The sequence below is a fragment of the Mustela nigripes genome, chromosome 3, assembly GCF_022355385.1.
Source record: "Mustela nigripes isolate SB6536 chromosome 3, MUSNIG.SB6536, whole genome shotgun sequence".
NCBI lineage: Eukaryota > Metazoa > Chordata > Mammalia > Carnivora > Mustelidae > Mustela > Mustela nigripes.
In genome coordinates, this window is record NC_081559.1 from 37,948,926 (window position 1) to 37,971,021 (window position 22,096).

A 22,096-nucleotide genomic window follows, 5' to 3' on the forward strand; every position below is an offset into this window, starting at 1 on the left:
ACTTACAGATGACATTCCTGACAAATTGTCAAGAAAAGAGTACTAACAAAAAAATTCAACCACCCAGAGATTTTATTTTACAACAAAACAGAGATTCCAACTTTCCAACTTCATTTTGTGTATGATTGAAAGTTAAACTGTAAGTAATGACTGTTCCAGGGCTAATACCAGTGGAAGACAGAGCATCCCTGCTCTCTCTACTCATTCCCACTTCCTGTAAGTTTGACAGGAAAAAAGAAACATATTGTAAAAATAGGATAATCCATAACAGTCCTGAGAAAGAAAGGACACCATGGGAGATCTATAATTGTGAATAAATCCTGGAAGACTGAGAACAGGTAGAAGGGAGATCTAGAATCCCTGATACAGACAGAATCCATCCAATGGGGAAGGATACTTCAAAGATCAGCACAGAGTAAGAGAAAGCCAGAATGAACAGGTGGTAAGAAGAGGAAGTGGCTCTGGGGTTACATTTAGGATGATTAATTATACTACAGCATTCAGAACATAATATCCACTAGATTCCTTTTTCTTCGTCTGTTATGATTCTCAAGAATGGAAGCAAGGCACAGAGAGGTTAAGTAACTAGCCTAAGGTTGGTAAAGCAGAGCTTGTCTGACTAAAGCCACATTTTTAAAAAACATATGTATATATTTTTAAATATTGTATTTATTTGACGCAGACAGAGATCATAAGTAGGTAGAGAGATAGGCAGAGAGAGAGAGGGGGAAGCAGGCTCCCCGCTGAGCAGAGAGCCCAATGTGGAGGCTCAGTCCCAGGAATCTGAGATCATGACCTGAGCCGAAGGCAGAGGCTTAACCTACTGAGCCATCCAGGCAACCCTAAGCCCCATTTTTTACTAGTGCATGATACTGGGTCTTGTATGCAAGTGTTCAGATTTTTATCATGTAAAGCAGTCTTAAAAACGAATAAGCAATAGATAAACATCCACATAGAAAAAAAGCAAAAGGCATAAACAGGCAATTAAGTCAAGTGTGCAATAAATACATAAAAACATGGCAATTCACTAGTAGTTGGGACAGTACAAAAGAAGACAACGTAAAAATTTTTTATAAAGATTTTATTTATTTGTCAGAGAGAGAGAGAGAGAGAGAGCACACAAGCAGGGGGAGCAGCAGGCAAAGCAGGCAGAGGGAGAAGCAGGCTCCCTGCTGAGCAAGGATCCCAATGCCAGACTTGATTCCAGGACCCCAGGATCATGACCTGAGCAGAAAGCAGATGCTTAACCACTGAAACACCCAGGCATCCTGAAAACTAAATAATGTTTGCCTATTAAATTTTTCCATATAAAGAATAAAAGCAATAATCACAAATGCTCCTGGTGAAAATGTAAACAGGTCCAAATGTTCTGGAGGCTAATTTAGCCATCAGGGTCAGATGCTCTAAAGCATGTATTCTGTTGAGTTCCAAATTCCATTTCCAGGAATTTATTTCAAGGAACCAATCTTAAATGTGCTTAAGAAAAATATATAAAAAGTTCATGAAACACTAGAGAGGAAATTAAATGTTTTCTCTTTATTGTCTCTTTCCCAGCAACTACCTCTAGTCACTTGCACGATGGATAATAAGTAAGTTGCCCATTTGGGGCAGAGTGCAAATCACAGAGCACGAAGAGGAGATTAGAGAGCAAATCTTGATTCCATCCACAACAACAGGCTAGAATTTAGGAAAAAAAGTGTTTTATATCTGCTCCCCCATTACTCCCACGTCTGTCCCCCTTTTTCAGAGTCTCTGGTTAAATCCCACTTTGCTCTCTATGTTTGGAAGACAATATTTTACAAAGAGAGAGGCTCACAGTTTGAGTAGTTGGTTCCATCCTGTAGCTGCTGCCGGGAAATCAGCTATCAGAACCCAATTACCAAACATGAAGAATAAAGCAGCCAAGACAAAAACCCACCTGGATGCTGGGTCTGTCACCTGCTCTGTCCCTTTCCCGGTCCAGGGTCTGAGCCAGGAATCACTCCTGGAAGACTTGGAGAACAGCAGGGGAATGCCAGGGGTGAAACAGGAAGTCTGTGCTTTGCCACATGCAGTGAGGGCCAGGCTTCCGGAGAAAAGAAAAGTGAAAGTATTTGGAGCAGATCGTGCAGGAAGCTGAAGACAGTGCTTGCTGCCTCCCTCCATCTCCGTCCAGACACTTGTGAGGTTCTCGGGGGCATTTGGGGGAGGTGGGGAGTGCTGCCATTTGGATCAGCCTGGGGAGGGCTGGGCAGGGGGGAGGAGGCATTAGAGTCCAGCCCCAGGGGCCATGGGAGGGAGGGAGCTGGGAATCTACCATCTGTATGCTTCCCTACCCACTTTCTATTTGTTCTCCTTCTGTAATTTTGGGGGGATGAAAATGTTTCCAAACTGAAGTATGGTGATGGTTATACAACTGAATAAATTTACTAGAAACCATCAAACTTCAAAAAACAAACAGAAACCAAAGGGGAGGGGAGGTAACTCAGAAATGCCCATAATTTGTCAGAATAAAATTATTGTCTGAGAAAGTTGAGATAAAAGGGAACCTGAATATAATCTGAAATCATGGGACGCCTGGGTGGCTCAGTGGGTTAAAGCCTCTGCTTTTGGTTCGGGTCATGATCTCAGGGTCCTGGGATTGAGCCCCTCATCGGACTTTCTGCTTGCCAGGGAGCCTGCTTCCCCATCTCTCTCTCTATCTGCCTCTCTGCCTACTTGTGATCTCTGTCTGTCAAATAAATAAATAAAAATCTTTAAAAAAAAAAATAATCTGAAATCATGTAAAGGTAGGGAGACTTCTGGGCAGGAAAGTGACCAGGGGCCAGGCAGACATTTGGGAGCAGGGGATGTGAGGAAGCCAGGTCTAAGAGCTGGGACCAGGAGAAGACTCCAGACAGCCACTTCAGGGAAGGCAGAATACTCCCTCCAAACACCCTTGAAAGATTCCTTATGTACATTGGGTCTGTGAGAACACAGAAATCTGTTTAACTTTATTTAAATCAATAATTCTCAAATGTGCTCTACCGATGAGCTTCCCTTACTTACCAGGACCCCCATGCTCCTCACAGGGGGAAAAAAATAGGAGAAATGGTTCTGGGGTCTAAGGAGGCTTGAAACCAGGGCTCACAGGCTCAAGTGAAAGCCCTTCCCTGCTTGTTTTGGAGGCACCAGCAACCCAGGCATATTCTAGAGTAACAGGCCAGGGCTGGCAGGTCAGCACTGACAGAAGCATAGGAGACTCAGGAAGCCCGTGGTAATAGAGGGACCCCCAGGACACAATGTGGTGCTCACGGCTGAGAGGGTCCTGCCGTGCTCGGTAGCATACAGCACTGGGTGGTGCAGGGGTGTGCGTAGTGAGAGGGAATCAGAGCATTTTGTACAATTGTCACAATTCATTTACCTGAAGCCCTCCGCTTACCCTAGAGAACCCCCTCATGGACATTGGACATCCCAGCCTGGAACCAAGAATCCCCTCCTTTAGACCCACCCAGAGATAGATATGGCAAAGGGGGGGAAAAAAAAAGCAGGTGAGGAAACAATGCCAGATCAGACGGAAATGATTAAACTAGAAAAAGATGTGAATAACGATGAAAGATGTTTTTATCTAAGCCATGCATGCTTGAGAATACAGTACTAATGAGAAAAGTTGAGCTGTTTATTTCAATGATACATGCTCTGAGAATTTACTAAAATTATGCATAATTCCTTTTTAGCTCAATTTTACTGAGGCATAAAAATGCATTCATCTTAAGTGTCTGTTTAACTCGATGAGTTTTAACAATGTAATCATAATTACAATTAAAATATAAATCATTTCCTTCATTCCAGGAAGTTCCCTCATACCCTTTGCAAATAGCCTCCTCCCCAACCACAGCATCAGGCAGTCACTGATGTGCTTCCTGTTATTGAGGATTCTCTTTGCAGGTATCAAAGTTTTGCAGAAATGAAAAAATACAGTATGTACATTTTGATATATGGCTTCTTGGGGTCGTCATGATGCTGTTGAGATTGAAGGTCAATATTATTCCTCCGTTGTTGAGGGTCAATATTATTCCTCTTCAGCAGATGTGCTGGCCAACTCTCGTTCATCCTGTCCGATCACCATGATGTCACCAATGTAACTGATCGGTGTGATGTTCTGTGGGATGTCCAGGTGATCCAGATCTCTTCTATTTTATGACAAAGGACAGGTGAGTTAATATAACCCCGAGACAAAACTGTAATGAGTGTGCTTATGTGTCATGCAGGAACTAAAATTCCTCCTGACCCTCCTTTCTAACCAGAATGGAAAGAACACATTGCCAAATCGGTGCCCACATACCATGGATCTGAGGTCCGTGGAATGACCTGGGCTTAGGATCTTACTGCCCAGACTGCTTATCTTTTTATCTCAGTCCTTGGCCATCCTGTAAATTCTGGGAGTTACCCAACATACATCTAAGAAGTTGATTTTCTGCCCGAGTTAGCCAGTGTCAGTTTTGATTACTCATACCCCAAATCTCCAACTGACTAAAAGTTGGTATCAGAATGAATTGTGGGCAACGAATCCTCACAGAAGTATGCTTAGTCTGAGCTTGGTTATCTTACCTGCCTAGACACAAATGGAGTGAACATCCCATTAGTGTTCAAAGATGGGAGTGGTAGATTTGGGCAAGGAGCAAGGTAGCATATTAACTTCTAGCACTGGATTGTGATTAGGACTACACAATTCTAAGTGCCAGATCTTAGCACACTTAATAAGATGGAGAGGAATTTTTCAGTTATAAAGAAAGCATTGACTGGCCTTCAGAGGTTCCCACCTACTTGGCCTAAATCTGGGTGGGGAAACAGAGGCAGGACAGAGGTCAGAATCTTCTTATCTTACGGGTCATAGGGAAGAAAAAAGAAAACAACTCTACCCTGTGTTAGGAACCAGGGACCATCTGATGGTTTTGGTCCAGGATCTGTTATCTCAGGGAGATTGGTTCTCTAGCAAACATAGAGAAAAACAAGATAGAGGGAGATACAAGCTAAAATTCCAGTCTGTTGTTATCTGGGCTAATGCAGGATACTGCAAACTAGGGCTTTCTTATAAACTCGATGGGAGTACCCCTGAGTAATGCCAAAGACCTTGTGTTTCTAAGCAAAAGAAGCTGGTACATTTATGTCATTGTCCAGTTGAGTGATGGCCTGGGTCTGCCTGGTGCTTAAGGGCAAGAAGAGGAGAGAATGGAGACTCCGCAGTGGGTTCTCATAGTCTGTGCCAGGCCTTGTCTGGGCCACTCAGTTCAGTTTCACAGCTCCTTTGACCCACAAAGTGAGAGAGGGAGAGAGAAAGGACGGGCAGCAGGTGGCTGCAGGCGGTCCCATGTGTGTGCAGCACCTGCTAAGCTTGTAGGCTCCACCCACTGGTAAGGATGTCCTCATCAATATTCCAGAATATGCAATCTGTCCCACCCGGATGGATGTTCACTTCTTTGGAGGAAAGAAAGAGCTGAAGTGTGCAGAAGGGTAGAAGTCTCTGGCCCTCTACACTTGACAAACAGATCTGTGCAAATTTCTAGCACAGTTATAATGAGCCGGAAGAAGCAGAATTCGGCGGAACATACTTTAGAAACATCCTGCTTTGCTTCTGGTCCCCCAGGCCTCACCTGCTTTGGCCCACTGTGCTGATAGAGGCCCTGGACTCTACAGATGCCTTGGCTCCCATTTGCCTGTCTTGGACCCATTGTCCTACCAGGATTTCTAGTCCTCCAATTTTGTTTATTTTATTTGTGCTTTGCTCCTGTTTCTTTATCTTCCATCTTTATGCTGATACAGTGTGGTTTTGTAAGTGGCTTCAAATCCTTTACAGAATGAAAGGCTGGCTATGTGTGAAAAAAATTACATACAAACATGAATGTGATGCCCTTGGTAGCTAGCATCACGTCGTCCTTTAAGGTCTAGGTAATGTCAGTACCAAACCCTTCCCCCATCCCTCGGGAAGCCTGTCACCCCGACTTCAGTGATGAGTTGAAGCTCAGTTTTTCTCATCACCCTGGATGCATCTGTAAAGTGCCCGTGAATTTAAGAAAACAGAATGGCACACCAGGCCTCTCTGCTCAAACTTGGAACTTCCCTCTGGTTGCAGGAGTCGGGAGTTCTCTCGTCTCTGGCTGCTTTCCAGCAATTTGAGGAACATCTTCCCCATCTTATAATGCTGTTCTGGTTCAGGCTGAGTACCATGCCAGGCCAGTCCACCATTTCAGAAAAGATCTGAAATGTCTGGCTTTCCTTCTTTCCTTCTCACGACCACCTGAGCAGAGAGAGGCTGGGGCAAACATGGGGTTCACTTCCTGCCCCCATATACTATGCCCCCTCACCACGAACAACCTGGATCTATTTGCGTGAAATCAACCTTTCTGTTCTCCTTCCTTTGCACAAACAGTGACCTGTCTGCCATGGAAACCCAGCTGGCCTTGCCCCTCATCCCCACGGCTGAGAACTGCCTTAGAAATTGGGCACAGAGGGGGACGTCGTGTCGGTGCAGTCACATCACACGGTTCAGTGATTTCACTTTTACCCTTCAGGTACCACACTTGAGAGATCAATCAATTGGTAGACATTTTCCTCAGAGCTCCAGGGAGGCACAAAGGGAATAAACGTCTGCTCAAGGTTGATCCTGGGCCAGCTCCATGACCCAGTGGGGCTGGCAGTGGAAGATGGCGAGTGGAGGCAGCCAGCTCAGCCGCAGGTCAGTCCTCACCTCTTGTCCTTGATCCCTATCTCCTGTAAGGTCGGTGTCTACATTGGTTATTTCTGTCTTCCCAGACTCATTCCACAGGTATATGACAGAAAAAGATTCCACATAAATCAATAATGGGCAGATCAGATTTCTTAAATCACAGCAGATTAGCTGCTGGGGAAACTTGGGGCCACCCTGACTCATGTCACCCTTTTATTTTTTTGCAAAAGTCATGCAACTGGACCTACATGGGTGGAACTGATCCTCCTGAGGCCTCGCTGCGGGGTTCCATGACTCCCATGCCCTACAAATCTTCTCATTGCTCCCATGTCTCCTCTCTCCCTACCCCAATCCCCCAAAGACAACTCTGCCCTGAAAAGTTTCTTTTAGAAAAAGTAACATTGAAATTGGATGCCTGTTACCAAACTTCTGGTTTCTGGGTAGCCGGGGGATAGTTCTGCTCAGAGCTCATCTAAGCAGGGCCCCTGAACACCAACAAGTTAGGGGAAGTGAAAGCAGATCCAATACTGACAAAGGCAACCAGGTAAGAAGTAAAACCGGGGTTTTACGCATTTGACTAGGGAAGGGGGGGAATTTGTCTTCTAAAAATACAAGATAAAGACATCAACACATTCTTGTTCGAAATCAAAGTAATGTAGAAGGGTATGGAAACCCCTTTAACCCAACTCCAGTGCTGGCCAGACCCCAGAATGTCACCCACCGTTGCAGAAAAGCCAGGTAGGTCCTCAGCACCCAGCACCCTCCCTCCTGGAAGCCAAGGATGCAGCCCACAGCTGCTCTTCCACCTGGTCCCGAGAGATGGGAGATGAGCACGCTTGAGTCCAGCCACTCCTTGGCCTCCAGGCAGGGAAGGAAGGCACTGAGAGGTGAGGGTGGGGTAACGCTGACCTCATAAAATGAGTTGGGGTGTGATGCCTCTTCTTCTATTTTCTGGAAGAGATTGGAGGGAACTTCTATTATTTTTTTCTTTAAATGTTCCATAGAATTCACTTGTGATACCATCTGGGTCTGGTGCTTTTCTTTTTTGGAGATATTTTTTTTTTTTTTAAGATTTTATTTATTTATTTGTTTGTTTGAGAGAGAGAGAGCCCATGTGTGTGTGCGCACACAACCATGAGTGGGGTGGGGTTGGGGAGGAGGGCACAGGGAGAGGGATAGAGAGAATCACAAGCAGACTTCAAGCTGAACAAGGAGTCTGGTGCTGCCTTGATCCCACACACTGAGATCATGACTTGATCCTAACTTATGAGTCCAGTGCTCAACCAACTAAGCCACCCAGACATCCCTTTTGGAGGTCTGTTAATCGTCGTTCCAATTCTTTTAGTAGATATAGGTTATTCAGGTGATTGTTTCTGCTTGTGTGAACTTTGGTAGTTTTGTATGTTAAGGAATTTGTCTGTTTCATCTTCTACCAAATTCTTCGTTGTAGAGTTTTCCATGGTATTATTTCTCTGCTATCTTTTTTAACATCCATGGGATTAATAGTGATGATCCCTTTTTCATTTCTGATATTAGTAAGGTCTATCTTCCCTCTTTGTTAGCTTTTCTAGAGGTCTATCAGTTTTATTGATTTTCCCCCCAAAATCAGCTTTGACTTCATTGATATTCTCCAATGTTTTCCTCTTTTCAGTTTCATTGATTTCTACTCTAACTTTTATGATTTATTTTTTTCTGCTTGCATTAGGTCTCAGTTTCTCTTTTTCCTTTGGTTTCTACAGGTGGAAGTTTAGATTGTTCATTTAGATCTTTCTTCTTGTCTAATATGTGCATTCAGTGCTGTATATTTTCCTAAGCACTGCTTTTGCTACATCCCTTAAATTTTAATAAGCTGTGTTTTTATTTTCACTTAGCTCAAAATAGTTTATAATTTCTCTTGATATTTCCTCTTTAACCTAGAAGTGTGTTCTTTAATTCCAAGTATTTGCAGGAATTTTCCAGCTATCTGTTACTTCTACTTCTATTTTATTATGCTCCAAGAACATATTTTTAAACGACTTCTATCCTTAAAAATTTTTAGGGTATGTGTTATAGCTCAGAATATGGCATATTTTATGGCATATGTGAGCTTGAGGGGTATGTGTATTTTGTTGTTGTTGAGTGGATTTTCTATAAATGGCAATTAGATCAGGTTGATTGATGGTGCTTTTCAGGTCAACTATATTCCTACAGATTTTCTGCTTGCTTGATCTATTAATTACTAAAATAGGGGCATTGAGGTCTCCAACAGTTGTAGAAGACTCGTCTATTTCTCCTTATAGTTCTATCAATTTTTGGATTATGTACTTTGATGCTACTTTGTTAGTTGCATGCATATGAAGGATTCCTGTGTCTTCCTGGAGAAACTGACCCCTCTATCACTATATAATGCTCATTTTTAGCTCTGACAATTTTCCTTGTTCTGAAGCCTTCTTTGTCTAAAATTAATATAGCTACTATGGCTTTCCTTTGATTAACGCTGGCATGGTATATCTTTCTCCATCCCTTCCCTTTCATCTTATCTATGTTTTTATGTTTAAGGTGGCTTTCTTATGGACAGCATATAGTTGGGTGTTTTTTGTTTTATTTTTTCCACTCTATTGATCTTTGTCTTTTAATTGTTACATTGAGATCATTCACATATAGAGTATTTGTAGAGTACTTGGATTAATAGCTATATGTCAGCAACTGTTCTCTACTCATTATTTTTGTCTTTGTTTCTACTTTTTCTTCTTATCTTTTTCTGCCTTTTCTGGTTTTATTTGAACATTTTATGACTCCATTTTCTCTTCTCTCCTGGTATATGAATTATGTTTCTTTTAAAACATTTTTAGTGCTTTTCCTAGAGGTTGCAATATATATTTACAACTGTCATATCTGTTAGTTATTTATTTACTTATTTATTTTTACTTTGCTTAATATCATTTATTTTCTTCATATCCACGTTTTCAAATTACATTGTCCTGCTTCATGGGAGATGCAGGAATCTTAGAATGTCACCAACTTCTCCTTCCTGTCCTTATCAACATTGCTGTTGTCATTTTGCTTGTCCAAATGCTCTAATCACATAGTTGCTATTATTACTTTGAACAAACAGTATCTCTTAGATGATTTGAGAATAGGAAATCAGTGAGAACTCTATCTATATGATTACATCTATATGATATTTGCCATATTAGGAATTAAAACTGAGCACTTAAATATTTATTTGTTCATTAAAAAAATAATGTACTCATTACCTGCTAATATAAATGACATATTTTATGAAAAATAACTGTTTTCTAAAAGAAAGTAAATTAATAAGAAGATTAGCAATGCTTTATATTTTCACAGATCTCTTTAATAGTTGCCTCAGTAGAAGATAGCTAGATTCTCCTATCAGCTCTGCATTCAATCTTTTGTGATGCCACAGAACATGTATTCCCTGGTAAATTCCACTATACATGTGTGACATGACAAGAGAGAAAAAGGGTTAATAATGTCTTAGTACTATTATGAAAACAGTTTTGACCCTGCTCATACCTAAAAGGGTCTTATATAACCCCAGGGGTCCCCAGACCCTACTTTGAGAATCACTATTTTATTTTTTGTTTTTACTTATTTATTTATTCCCTGAAGAATTATACCAAATATTTATATTTTTTCATTTTTAATTTAATTTTATTTTTTCACGATTTTAAAGTAATTTTTGAGGGGCGCCAGGATGGCTCAGTCAGTTGAGCTTCTGCCTTGGCTCAGGTCCTGATCTCAAGGTCCTAGGATGGAGCCCCGCATTGGGCTCCCTGCTCAGTGGTGAGTCTGTTTCTCCCTCTTCCTCTGTGATCTCTCTTTCTCTCTCTAAAATAAATAAATAAATAAACTCTTTTAAAAATTAAAAAAAAAAAGATAACCTTTGAGATGTGCTTTTGTTTCCAAATAAAATTTATAGGTTTTAGACATCGCTATTTTAACTGGTTTGGGTGATGCCTTCTACTTCCCTTGTAACAAAACTTTGCTGGTATTGATTTCTTAATTCTCTTTTGTAGTACATCATCAAATAATTTTTCTAGAGAATGTGTCAGTAAGAATGGAGTAGATTATTCTATTGCAACAACGATTCTAAAATTTCAGTGGGTCAATGACCTCTGCTTCAGGGAACCCTCAACTTGGACTCTGACTCTGGCTGATGAGTGGCAGCCATATGAAATGACAGCCACTGTAACAGAGGAGAAGTGAGCATGGCTAATCAGGTGTTAGCTGGGAATTCTGCCAAAGTGATACCTATCAGTTCAAGGAGACAGGAAGATGCAGCTTACCTTTGCCCAGAAGTAAAGAAATGGCATTAAAAATTGTGTGACTGGGACATCCAGGTGGCTCAGTCAGTTAAGTGTCTGCCTTCGGCCTACATCATGATCTCAGGGTCATGGAATCGAGCCCGGTGTTGGGCTCCCTGTTCAGAGGAGAGTCTGCTTCTCCCTCTCGCCCTGCCCCTTCCCTACCCTTGTTCTCTCACTCCAATAAATAAATAAAATCTTAAAGAAAATTGTGTGACCAACATAGATGGTGCAGGAGAGAAATATTTTTTGAGCCTTTGCACAATGATTTGTTTTAATTGAAGTTTGGTTGACACACGATGTTACATTAGTTTTAGGTGTAGGTTATGCTCTGCTCAGCACAGTGTACCTTGCACAAGTATCTTGCCTTCACACATGAATAACTGAACAGAGTATATATTTTTGAGTCATTTCCTTTTACCTCTGAATCTGTAGAATTGAATAATTGTTTTAGGCATTGAGGGTTTCAAGTTTAGTTGGTTAGGTTCCCCTTTTTTTCCCCACTATGTTCTGGGAAATTTTTCTTATTTTATAACCACTTTCACTAACCTTTTTGTCATCTCTTATTTATTTATTTATTTTTTACCAATGTCCCACGTTTATTTACATATGAAATGTGTTTAATACAGTTATGACGGATGTACACCTGACAGCAGCAAGACCTTCTGAGGAACCGAACGTCGACTACAGTTTATCATGCAAATATCTATATATACACAAACGAGTTTCTTTTCTTAAAAAAAGAAAAAAAAAGTACAAAATGTGTTCAGGGGATAAATACAAGATATAAAATGCAAACGAAAACACACACAAAAAAAAACCCAAAACGGAAAGATAGAACTCTCCCAGAGAACTATAAATGGAAGGGACAGGGGAGGAGCCCTGCTGTGTTTCGAGGCCGCAGAACCACTGATATTGAAGATGCTTATTGAAACGACCGAACCGAAGCCGGGTGGCTCAGTGCTTGACCGCCCAGCCCATCACGCCCCGCTCTGCTGCTGCACTGACAGGTGTCATCTCTTTTTTAATCTTAACAACCATTTCAAATTTCCAGGCCCACTGTATTCTTATTTTCTGATTTTTCTTCATGTCATCCTGGAAATAATATATGCTCCTATCTGTATGACAATACTTGTTTTTTGGAAACTTTCTTCTGTCCCCAGCACTATTTCTGTGTATGCTGGGGTCATTTTTATTCTTTGCTCATCTTGGTTCTACTCGTTCTTGTGGTAGGTTTGTGCAAACGCTTGTCGCCTGTTGTTTGTTCCTACTTAAGGGCAAGGGGCTGAGGTATTAGTGTGGAACTCCATTAAATGAGATGGACTTGAAAATCTGTGGTTTTGGCTTTGTGAATCTCAAATTCCTGAGGTTGAAGGCTTTTCCCATCTGAGTCATCTCTATTTTTCTTAAGCAGCCTCGAATCTCCTGCATGGAGGCGCATGGGGGCGTTCAGTATTTTGCCTTTCAAGCAATCCTGCTGGTTAATGCTTGAGTCTGCCTCCCAGGCCCCACTGCCTCTCAGGGCTGGAGGATATACTGGATGGACTCCTTCCTTGCCTCTGGGGTCTTTGGCCACCAGCTACAGCAGTTAGCACCCAGACCACTTTTGTTTTTTCAGACTTTGATTTCAATTTCTCACCTAACTCCCTTCCCTTAGTTATTGTGCCTTTAATTCCTTTACTTCCATTTTAGGGAACTCTTTAGTCTGAGGGCAAAGCACTTGTCTTGGGTCAACTAGCTTTAACAGAAGTCATTTTCTTTTTTAAAGGAATTCAGGGAAGGAATGGGTTTCATTCTGTTCTAATGCATATTTATAACGGGAAGTCCCAATGACCCTCTTAATGCGGGATAGAAAAATCATACAAGTGTTTACACCTTTTAGAATTATAGAGAGGTTTATTAAGATACTATCAGCCAGGGGAACCACCTATTAAGAACCAGAATTACAAAGCTTTTTCGGTTTAGAAATTATTTTTCTCAGGCTTGACCATAGTGTTTGGAATCCAGGGGTCTTACAGATCTCCATGTATAGAGAACACTTACATGGACAGGTTTAGATACACAACAATGAGTTATACTTTTTAATATAGACACGTCTCTATATTAGACCAGAGAAAAACATATATTATTGTGACTGTTACTTGAAATCTTATGGGAGGGCATCTCTAACCTAATTTTATGATGTAGAATGCCATTCTTACCCCTGCAGGTACAGATGGGTGTGAGAGAGCTACCTCTTGTACATTTTCCTTGAGATTTCTTCCATTTGTTGTTCACTAGGAAGATTTGCTGTACAATTGTTGTATTCTTTTTTTTTTTTTTTTTTTTTTTAAAGATTTTATTTATTTACTTGAGAGAGAGACAGTGAGAGAGAGCATGAATGAGGAGAAGGTCAGAGAGAGAAGCAGACTCCCCATGGAGCTGGGAGTCCGATGCGGGACTCGATCCCGGGACTCCAGGATCATGACCTGAGCCGAAGGCAGTCGCCCAACCAACTGAGCCACCCAGGCGTCCCACAATTGTTGTAAATACTCAACACACATCTTACTCAAGTTTCCCCAAATCCTGTAAATGGATATTATCACTACTTCTGTGTCACATCAGGCAACTGAAACTCAGAAAGCTGGCCAAGGTTAGAGCAAGTAGGAAGCACAGCCAGGATTTGTCCTCAAGTGATCTGCATCCAGGGTCTGTACTTGTCTTTGTGCAGGCTCACTGTGGAATGGGCAAATTGAACAGGCTTTTGCAAAACTTCATATTACCATACTTGTTTATGATACCACACAGTAGGGTCAAAGAACAATCTGGAATAACCAAGAATGATCTCGCTCTGTCTAATAGAGGCAAACAGATTAAGGAACATGTTAGATAGGAGAATGTGAGGAAAAGTTCTTATAGGTGATAACCAAGGTGTTCTTGAAAAAAGTAGGATTTTTCTAGGCAGAGAATATTCAGTTTAATATTCTGCTTACAGAATACTGTGTAGCAGAATAGCATTCATTGCATGGTTTCATTTAAGTCTGTGATTTAAAAAAAAAAGATTTTATTTATTTATTTGACAGAGGGAGACACAGTGAGAGAGGGAACAGAAGCAGGGGGAGTGGGAGACAGAGAAGCAGGCTTTCTGCTGAGCAGGGAGCCTGATGTGAGGTTTGATCCCAGGACCCGGGATCATGACTTGAGCTGAAGGCAGACGCTTAACGACTCAGCCACCCAGGCGCCCCTAAGTCTGTGATTTTGAGAGAGAGAGAATATGAGTGGAGGGAGGAGCAGAAGGAGAGGGACAAGTTGACTCCACACTAGGCCTGGAGCTTGACTTGGGGCTCGACCTCACCACCCGAAGATCATGACCTGAATTGAAATCAAGAGTTGGCCGCTTAACCTACTGAGCCACCCAGGTGCCCCAACTGTCAGTGATTTTAGTTATATTATACAATGTAATCTCAAGAAACATACCAGACAGAACAGGATTAAGGGAAAGAATGCTGAGGCACAGTTTGAGATGCCTTGATGGCAGATCATATGCGCTACATGTGTTTTTTTTTTAAATTTTTTAATAAACATATAATGTATTATTAGCCCCAGGGGTACAGGTCTGTGAATCACCAGGTTTACATACTTCACAGCGCTCACCATAGCATATACCCTCCCTAATGTCCATAACCCCAACACCCTTTCCCTCCCCTCCTCTCCCCACCACCGCCATTCTCAGTTTGTTTTGTGACATTAAGAGTCTCTTATGGTTTGTCTCCCTCCTGACCCCATATTGTTTCATTTATTCTTTTCCTACCCCCCAAACCTCCCATGTTGCATCTCCACTTCCTCATATTAGGGAGATCATATGATAGTCGTCTTTCTTCTATTGACTTATTTCGCTAAGCATAATACCCTCTAGTTCCATCCATGTCCTCGCAAATGGCAAGATTTCATTTCTTTTGATGGCTGCATAGTATTCCATTGTGTTTATATACCACATCTTCTTTATCCATTCGTCTGTTGATGGACATCTAGGTTCTTTCCATAGTTTGGCTATTGTGGACATTGCTGCTATAAACATTCGGGTGCACACGCCCCTTCGGATCACTATGTTTGTATCTTTAGCGTAAATACCCAGTAGTGCAATTGCTGGGTCATAGGGTAGCTCCATTTTCAACATTTTGAGGAACCTCCAAGCTGTTTTCCAGAGTGGTGGCACCAGCTTGCATTCCCACCAACAGGATAGGAGGGTTCCCCTTTCTCTGCATCTTCGTCAGCATCTGTCATTTCCTGACTTGTTATTTTAGCCATTCTGACTGGTGTGAGGTGGTATCTCATTGTGGTTTTGATTTGTATTTCCCTGATGCTGAGTGATGTGGAGCACTTTTTCATGTGTCTGTTCACCATCTGGATGTCTTCTTTATAGAAATGTCTGTTCATATCTTCTGTCCATTTCTTGATTGGATTATTTGTTCTTTGGGTGTTGAGTTTGCTAAGTTCTTTCTAGATTTTGGACACTAGCCCTTTATCTGATATGTCATTTGCAAATATCTTCTCCCATTCTGTCAGTTGTCTTTTGGTTTTGTTAACTGTTTCCTTTGTTATGCAAAAGCTTTTGATCTTGATGAAATCCCAATAGTTCATTTTTGCCCTTGCTTCCCTTGCCTTTGGCGATGTTCCTAGGAAGATGTTGCTGCGGCTGAGGTCGAAGAGGTTGCTGCCTGTGTTCTCCTCAAGGATTTTGATGGATTCCTTTCGCACATTGAGTTCCTTCATCCATTTTGAGTCTATTTTCGTGTGTGGTGTGAGGGAATGGTCCAATTTCATTTTTCTGCATGTGGCCGTCCAATTTTCCCAACACCATTTATTGAAGAGGCTTTTTTCCATTGGACATTCTTTCCTACTTTGTTGAAGATGAGTTGACCATAGAGTTGAGGGTCTATTTCTGGACTCTCTATTCTGTGCCATTGATCTATGTGTCTGTTTTTGTGCCAGTACCATGCTGTCTTGATGATGACAGCTTTGTAATAGAGCTTGAAGTCCGGAATTGTGATGCCACCAACTTTGGCTTTCTTTTTCAATATTCCTTTAACTGAGGTCTTTTCTGGTTCCATATAAATTTTAGGATTATTTGTTCCATTTCTTTGAAAAAATGGGTGGGATTTTGATAGGGATTGCATTAAATGTGTAGATTGCTTTAGGTAGCATAGACATTTTCTCCTTCTAATCTAGGAGCATGGGACATTTTTCAATTTCTCTGTGTCTTCCTCAATTTCTTTCATGAGTACTTTATAGTTTTCTGAGTAGATATTCTTAGCCTCTTTGGTTAGGTTTATTCCTAGGTATCTTATAGTTTTGGGTGCAATTGTAAATGGGATTGACTCCTTAATTTCTCTTTCTTCTGTCTTGTAGTTGGTGTAGAGAAAGGCAACTGATTTCTGTGCATTGATTTTATATCCTGACACTTTACCAATTCCTGTACAAGATCTAGCAGTTTTGGAGTGGAGTCTTTTGGGTTTTCCCCATATAGTATCATATCATCTGCAAAGAGTGATAATTTGACTTCTTTGTCAATTTGGATGCCTTTAATTTCTTTTTGTTGTCTGATTGCTGAGGCTAGGACTTCTAGTACTATGTTGAATAGCAGTGGTGATAATGGACATCCCTGCTGTGTTCCTGACCTTCGTGGAAAAGCTTTCAGTTTTTCTCCATTGAGAATGATATTTGCAGTGGGTTTTTCATAGATGGCTTTGATAATATTGAGGTATGTGCCCTATGTCCCTACACTTTGAAGAATTTTGATAGGAAGGGATGCTGTACTTTGTCAAATGCTTTTTCAGCATCTATTGGGATTATCATATGGTTCTTGTTCTTTCTTTTATTAATGTGTTGTATCACATTGATTGATTTGCAGATGTTGAACCAACCTTGCAGCCCTGGAATAAATCCCACTTGGTCGTGGTAAATAATCCTTTTAATGTACTGTTGAATTCTATTGGCTAGTATTTTGGTGAGAATTTTCACATCTGTTTTGATAAAGGATATTGGTCTATAGCTCTCTTTTTTGATGGGATCCTTGTCTGGTTTTGGGATCAAGGTGATGCTGGTCTCATAAAATGAGTTTGGAAGTTTTCCTTCCATTTCTATTTTTTGGAATAGTTTCAGGAGAATAGGAATTAGTGCTTCTTTAAATGTTTGGTAGAATTCCCCTGGGAAGCTGTCTGGCCCTGGGCTCTTGTTTGTTTGGAGATTTTTGATGACTGTTTCAATCTCCTTACTGGTTATGGGTCTGTTCAGGTTTTCTATTTCTTCCTGGTTCAGTTGTGGTAGTTTATATTTCTCTAGGAATGCATCCATCTCTTCCAGATTGTCAAATTTGTTGGCATAGAGTTGCTCATAATATGTTCTTATAATTGTTTGTATTTCTTTGGTGTTGGTTGTGATCTCTCCTCTTTCATTCATGACTTCATTTATTCGGGTGCTTTCTCTTTTCTTTTTGATAAGTCTGGCCAGGGGGTTATCAATCTTATTAATTCTTTCAAAGAACCAGCTCCTGGTTTTGTTGATTTGTTCTATTTTTTTTTTGTTTCTATTTCATTGATTTCTGCTCTGATCTTTATTATTTCTCTTCTCCTGCTGGGTTTAGGCTTTCTTTGCTGTTCTTTCTCCAGCTCCTTTAGGTGTAGGGTTAGGTTGTGTATTTGAGACCTTTCTTGTTTCTTGAGAAAGGCTTGTATCACTATATTTTCCTCTCAGGACTGCCTTTGCTGTGTCCCACAGATTTTGAACCATTGTGTTTTCATTATCATTTGTTTCCATGAATTTTTTCAATTCTTCTTTAGTTTCCTGGTTGACCCATTCATTCTTTAGGAGGATGCTGTTTAGTCTCCATGTATTTGGGTTCTTTCCAAATTTCCTCTTGTGGTTGAGTTCTAGCTTCAGAGCATTGTGGTCTGAAAATATGCAGAGAATGATCCCAATCTTTTGATATCAGTTGAGACCTGATTTAGGACCCAGGATGTGATCTATTCTGGAGAATGTTCCATGTGCACTAAAGAAGAATGTATATTCTGTTGCTTTGGGATAGAATGTTCTGAAGATAACTGTGATGTCCATCTGGTCCAGTGTGTCATTTAAGGCCTTTATTTCCTTGTTGATCTTTGCTTGGATGATCTGTCATTTCAGTGAGGGGAGTGCTAAATTCCCCTACTATTATTGTATTATTGTTGATGTGTTTCTTTGATTTTGTTATTAATTGGTTTATATAGTTGGCTGTTCCCATGTTAGGGGCATAGATATTTAAAATTGTTAGATCTTCTTGTTGGACAGACCCTTTGAGTATAATATAGAGTCCTTCCTCATCTCTTATTATATTCTTTGGCTTAAAATCTAATTGATATGATATAAGGATTGCCACCCTGACTTTCTTTTGATGTCCATTAGCATGGTAAATTGTTTTCCACCCCCTCACTTTAAATCTGGAGTTGTCTTCAGGTCTAAAATGAGTTTCTTGTAGGCAAAATATTGATGGGTTTTGGTTTTTTATCCATTCTGATACGCTGTGTCTTTTGATTGTGTCATATAGCCCATTTACATTCAGGGTAACTATTGAGAGGTATGAATTTAGTGCCATTATATTGTCTGTAAGGTGACTGTTACTGTATGTTGTCTCCTTTTCTGGTCTACTACTTTTAGGGTGTCTCTTTGCTTAGAGGATCCCTTTCAATATTTCCTGTAGAGCTGGTTTGGTGTTTGTGAATTCTTTCAGTTTTTGTTTCTCCTGCAAGCTTTTTATCTCTCCTTCTATTTTCAATGATGACCTAGCTGGATATAGTATTCTTGGCTGCATGTTTTTCTCATTTAGTGTTCTGAATATATCATGCCAGTTCTTTCTGGCCTGCCAGGTCTCTGTGGATAAGTCTGCTGCAAATCTAATATTTTTACCATTGTATGTTACAGACCTCTTGTCCCTGGCTGCTTTCAGGATTTTCTCTTTGTCACTAAGACTTGTAAATTTTACTATTAGATGACAGGGTGTGGACATATTCTTATTGATTTTGAAGGGGGTTCTCTGCACCTCCTGGATTTTGATGCTTGTTCCCTTTGCCATATTAGGGAAATCCTCTACAATAATTCTCTCCAGTATACCTTCTGCTCCCCTCTCTCTCTTCTTCTTCTGGAATCCCAGTTATTCTAATGTTGTTTCATCTTATGGTATCACTTATCTCTTGAATTCTCCCCTTGTGGTCCAGTAGTTGTTTGTTTCTCTTTTGCTCAGCTTCTTTATTCTCTGTCATTTGGTCTTCTATATCACTAATTCTTTCTTCTGCCTCATTTATCCTAGCAGTAAGAGCCTCCATTTTTAAATTGTACCTCATTAATAGCTTTTTTGATTTCAACTTCATTAGATTTTAGTTCTTTTATTTCTCCAGAAAGGGCTTTTATTTCTCTGGACAGGGTTTCTCTAATATCTTCCATGCCTTTTCAAGTCCAGCTAGAACCTTGAGAATTGTCATTCTGAACTCTAGATCTGACATATTTATTAGGTCCCTAGCCTTTGGTACTACCTCTTGTTTTTTTTCTTGTGGTGAGTTTTTCCGTCTTGTCATTTTGTCCAGATAAGAATATATGAAGAAGTAAATAAATACTAAAAGGATGACAAAGACCCCAGGAAAATGTGCTTTAACCAAATCAGAAGAGACCCCAAATTGTGGGGGGGTGGGGAAGCATGTAAAAAGAAGTTCAGAAAAAAAAAAATTAAAAAAAGAAAACAAATAAAGAAAAAATATAAAAAAGAAAAAATGTGTATATATTAGACTGGTGACTAGAACAGGGTCACCCACTTAATTTTGAGAGTATTTTGGTCTCTTAGAAGAAATTACCTCTCCAAATTTTAAAGAATGAAAAGCGTATATAAGGGTAAACACAATGAAGGGATGGAATATGACTATAAAGATGAAAAAATTTTTTTTTTAATTTCTAAAAAAGAAGTTGATAAGGTAAGTTGGTTGGGAGAATAATGAAAAAGAAGGTGGAGAAAATTTTCTCAGGCTGGAGACTAGAACAAGCCCGGTGTTAGATTTAGGGTGTATTTTGATCTATTAGAAGAAGTTGTACCCCAAATTTTTTAGAAGAAAAAACCCTATGGCTATACAAAAAATAAAGTTAGATACAATGAAGGACAAAATATGACTATAATAATGAAGGTTCAAAAAAGGTTGTTTTTTTTTAAATGAGAGGTATTGTTAAGATAAACTGGGTAAAAATGTTAAAAGAGGAAAGGGTAAAAGTTAAAAAAAATTTAGTAGAAGAAAAAAATACAATTAAAAAAATTAACTAACTTTGCAAGTCTAAATCATGGGGAGAAAGCTATGAATTCCATGCTGTGCTTTCTCCTCCTATGGAATTCCGCTCTTCTCCTAGGTAAGTGAACTTGTTCTTGGCTGGATTTCTCATTGATCTTCTGGGGGAGGGGCCTGTTGTAGTGATGCTGAAGTGTCTTAACCGCCCTTACCAGGGGCCAGGTTAAGTAATCCACTCAGGTTCCCTTTTGGGAGCTTTTGTTCCCTGAACGCTTTCTGTAGAATTCAGGAGGACAAGAATGAAAATGGCAGCCTCCCAATCTCCAGCCCGGAGGAGATGAGAGCTCGGAGCCCCACTTCTCAGTGCACCCTCAGAGGAAAGTGCTCAATTACTCCTGTCTCCCTGGCCCCCAGCCGCGCTCTGAGCTCACCCAGCCTGTGACCAAGCATCTCTGTCTCTGGCCTGCAGCTCTGCCTAGAGTCTCCGAACCCTGCAGATCCCTGAACTCTTCCAGGGGGTGCCTCCTCGGATCTTGTAGGGACCCCACTCACAGAGCAGTGGCCTGTGCCACGGATTATGGTTCAAGGTAACCCTGAGTTGAGAGCTCACTCCTCGGCTCTGTCTCTGTAGCCGGCTTCCCTGCTCTAATACCTGTGAGTTCTATGACATTCAGAGAGCCCCGATCCTTCTGTGACCCCACGGGACTTGAGGCCACGTGTCCCTGCGTGGGCTTCACCCCGGTTTAGCCTCAGGAGCGATGTCCCTTGGTGGAGCAGACTTTCAAAGTTCTGATTTTGTGCTCTGTTACTCTGCCGTTTGCCGGGAGCTGGGCCCTTCCCCCGTGATGTATCTCCCCGTCGCTTTGGATTCACTTCTCCGCTGATCTACCTTTCAGAAAGTGGTCAATTTTGTTTCTAGAATTGTTGCTTTTTTTATCTTTGATCTCCTTTTGGATTTGTAGGTGTTCAGAATGGTTTGATAAGCTATTTAGCTGGTCTTCTGTTAGCTGATGTCGTCTCAGCCTGCTACTTCCTGCATGTGTTCTTTTAACTGCAGAAAATACTTCCTGATGTAGATGAAAACAAAATTAAGTTGGCTTTACAGCCATCATGATTGGAGTTTTGAAGTATGACAATACTTAGTGTCTACAAAGGTCTAAAGAAAAACTCTTGTGAAATTCTGGCAAGACTGTAAACTAATCAATCACTTTGAAAAAGAACTTAGCAACTTAAAAGTTTGAAGATGGTATACCCAATTACTGTACAATTAACTTCTAGGTACATAAGCTAAAGGAATTCTTGTTATGTTCACATAAGGAGATCTAAATAAGGATGTTCACAAAAATACTGCTCATAAGAACAAAAAATTGGAATAGACCTAAACATTTACCAGTAAAGGATTATTAGGTAAATGTTGTCTATATTTATGTAAAATGTTATTACACAGCAATTAAAATGCACTGATTTGACTTAAAAATATCAATATGGACACATTATAAATATAATGATACATGGAAAAAAGCAAACAAATCAGGCATACCTTGTTTAAAGAAAAAACACCTTGCTGTTCAGTGCTATGTTCTATAATATTATCTTAGTTGTTTTTGTATTTTTTTGTCTCTGAACTTCTTTTAAAAACAGTATATATGGAGTGGCTGGGTGGCTCAGTGGGTTGAAGTCTCTGCCTTTGGCTCGGGTCATGGTCCTGGAGTCCTGGGATCAAGCCCCACATTGGGCTCTCTGTTCGGCAGGGAGACTGCTTCTTCCTCTCTCTCTCTCTGCCTGCCTCTCTGCCTACTTGTGAACTCTGTCAAATAAATAAA

General features: G+C 40.6%; 2 protein-coding genes across 18 annotated transcripts in view; one reads left to right on the forward strand and one right to left on the reverse strand.

The window, feature by feature from the left end:
* The window catches only part of SP110 (SP110 nuclear body protein), a 34,245-nt gene extending 32,100 nt beyond the window's left edge, over nt 1-2,145 (reverse strand). For all 3 annotated transcript variants that reach the window (XM_059393677.1, XM_059393676.1, XM_059393678.1), the window contains exon 1: nt 1,919-2,145. In XM_059393677.1, the coding sequence (XP_059249660.1) occupies nt 1,919-2,145 (227 nt within the window). The remainder of the gene's footprint in view (nt 1-1,918) is intronic.
* LOC132013626 (nuclear body protein SP140-like protein) overlaps nt 2,076-22,096 on the forward strand; it is a 68,757-nt gene continuing 48,736 nt past the window's right edge. For 8 of the 15 annotated variants that reach the window (XM_059393689.1, XM_059393688.1, XM_059393687.1 and 5 more), the window contains exons 1-4: nt 3,811-3,906; nt 4,045-4,172; nt 6,531-6,694; nt 11,625-12,005. In XM_059393689.1, the coding sequence (XP_059249672.1) occupies nt 11,917-12,005 (89 nt within the window). In that variant the 5' untranslated portion in view covers nt 3,811-3,906; nt 4,045-4,172; nt 6,531-6,694; nt 11,625-11,916. Of the gene's footprint in view, nt 2,167-3,810; nt 3,907-4,044; nt 4,173-6,530; nt 6,695-7,308; nt 7,424-11,624; nt 12,006-22,096 lie in introns of those variants that run through there. The other 7 variants (XM_059393681.1, XM_059393679.1, XM_059393680.1 and 4 more) reach the window with 7 other exon arrangements.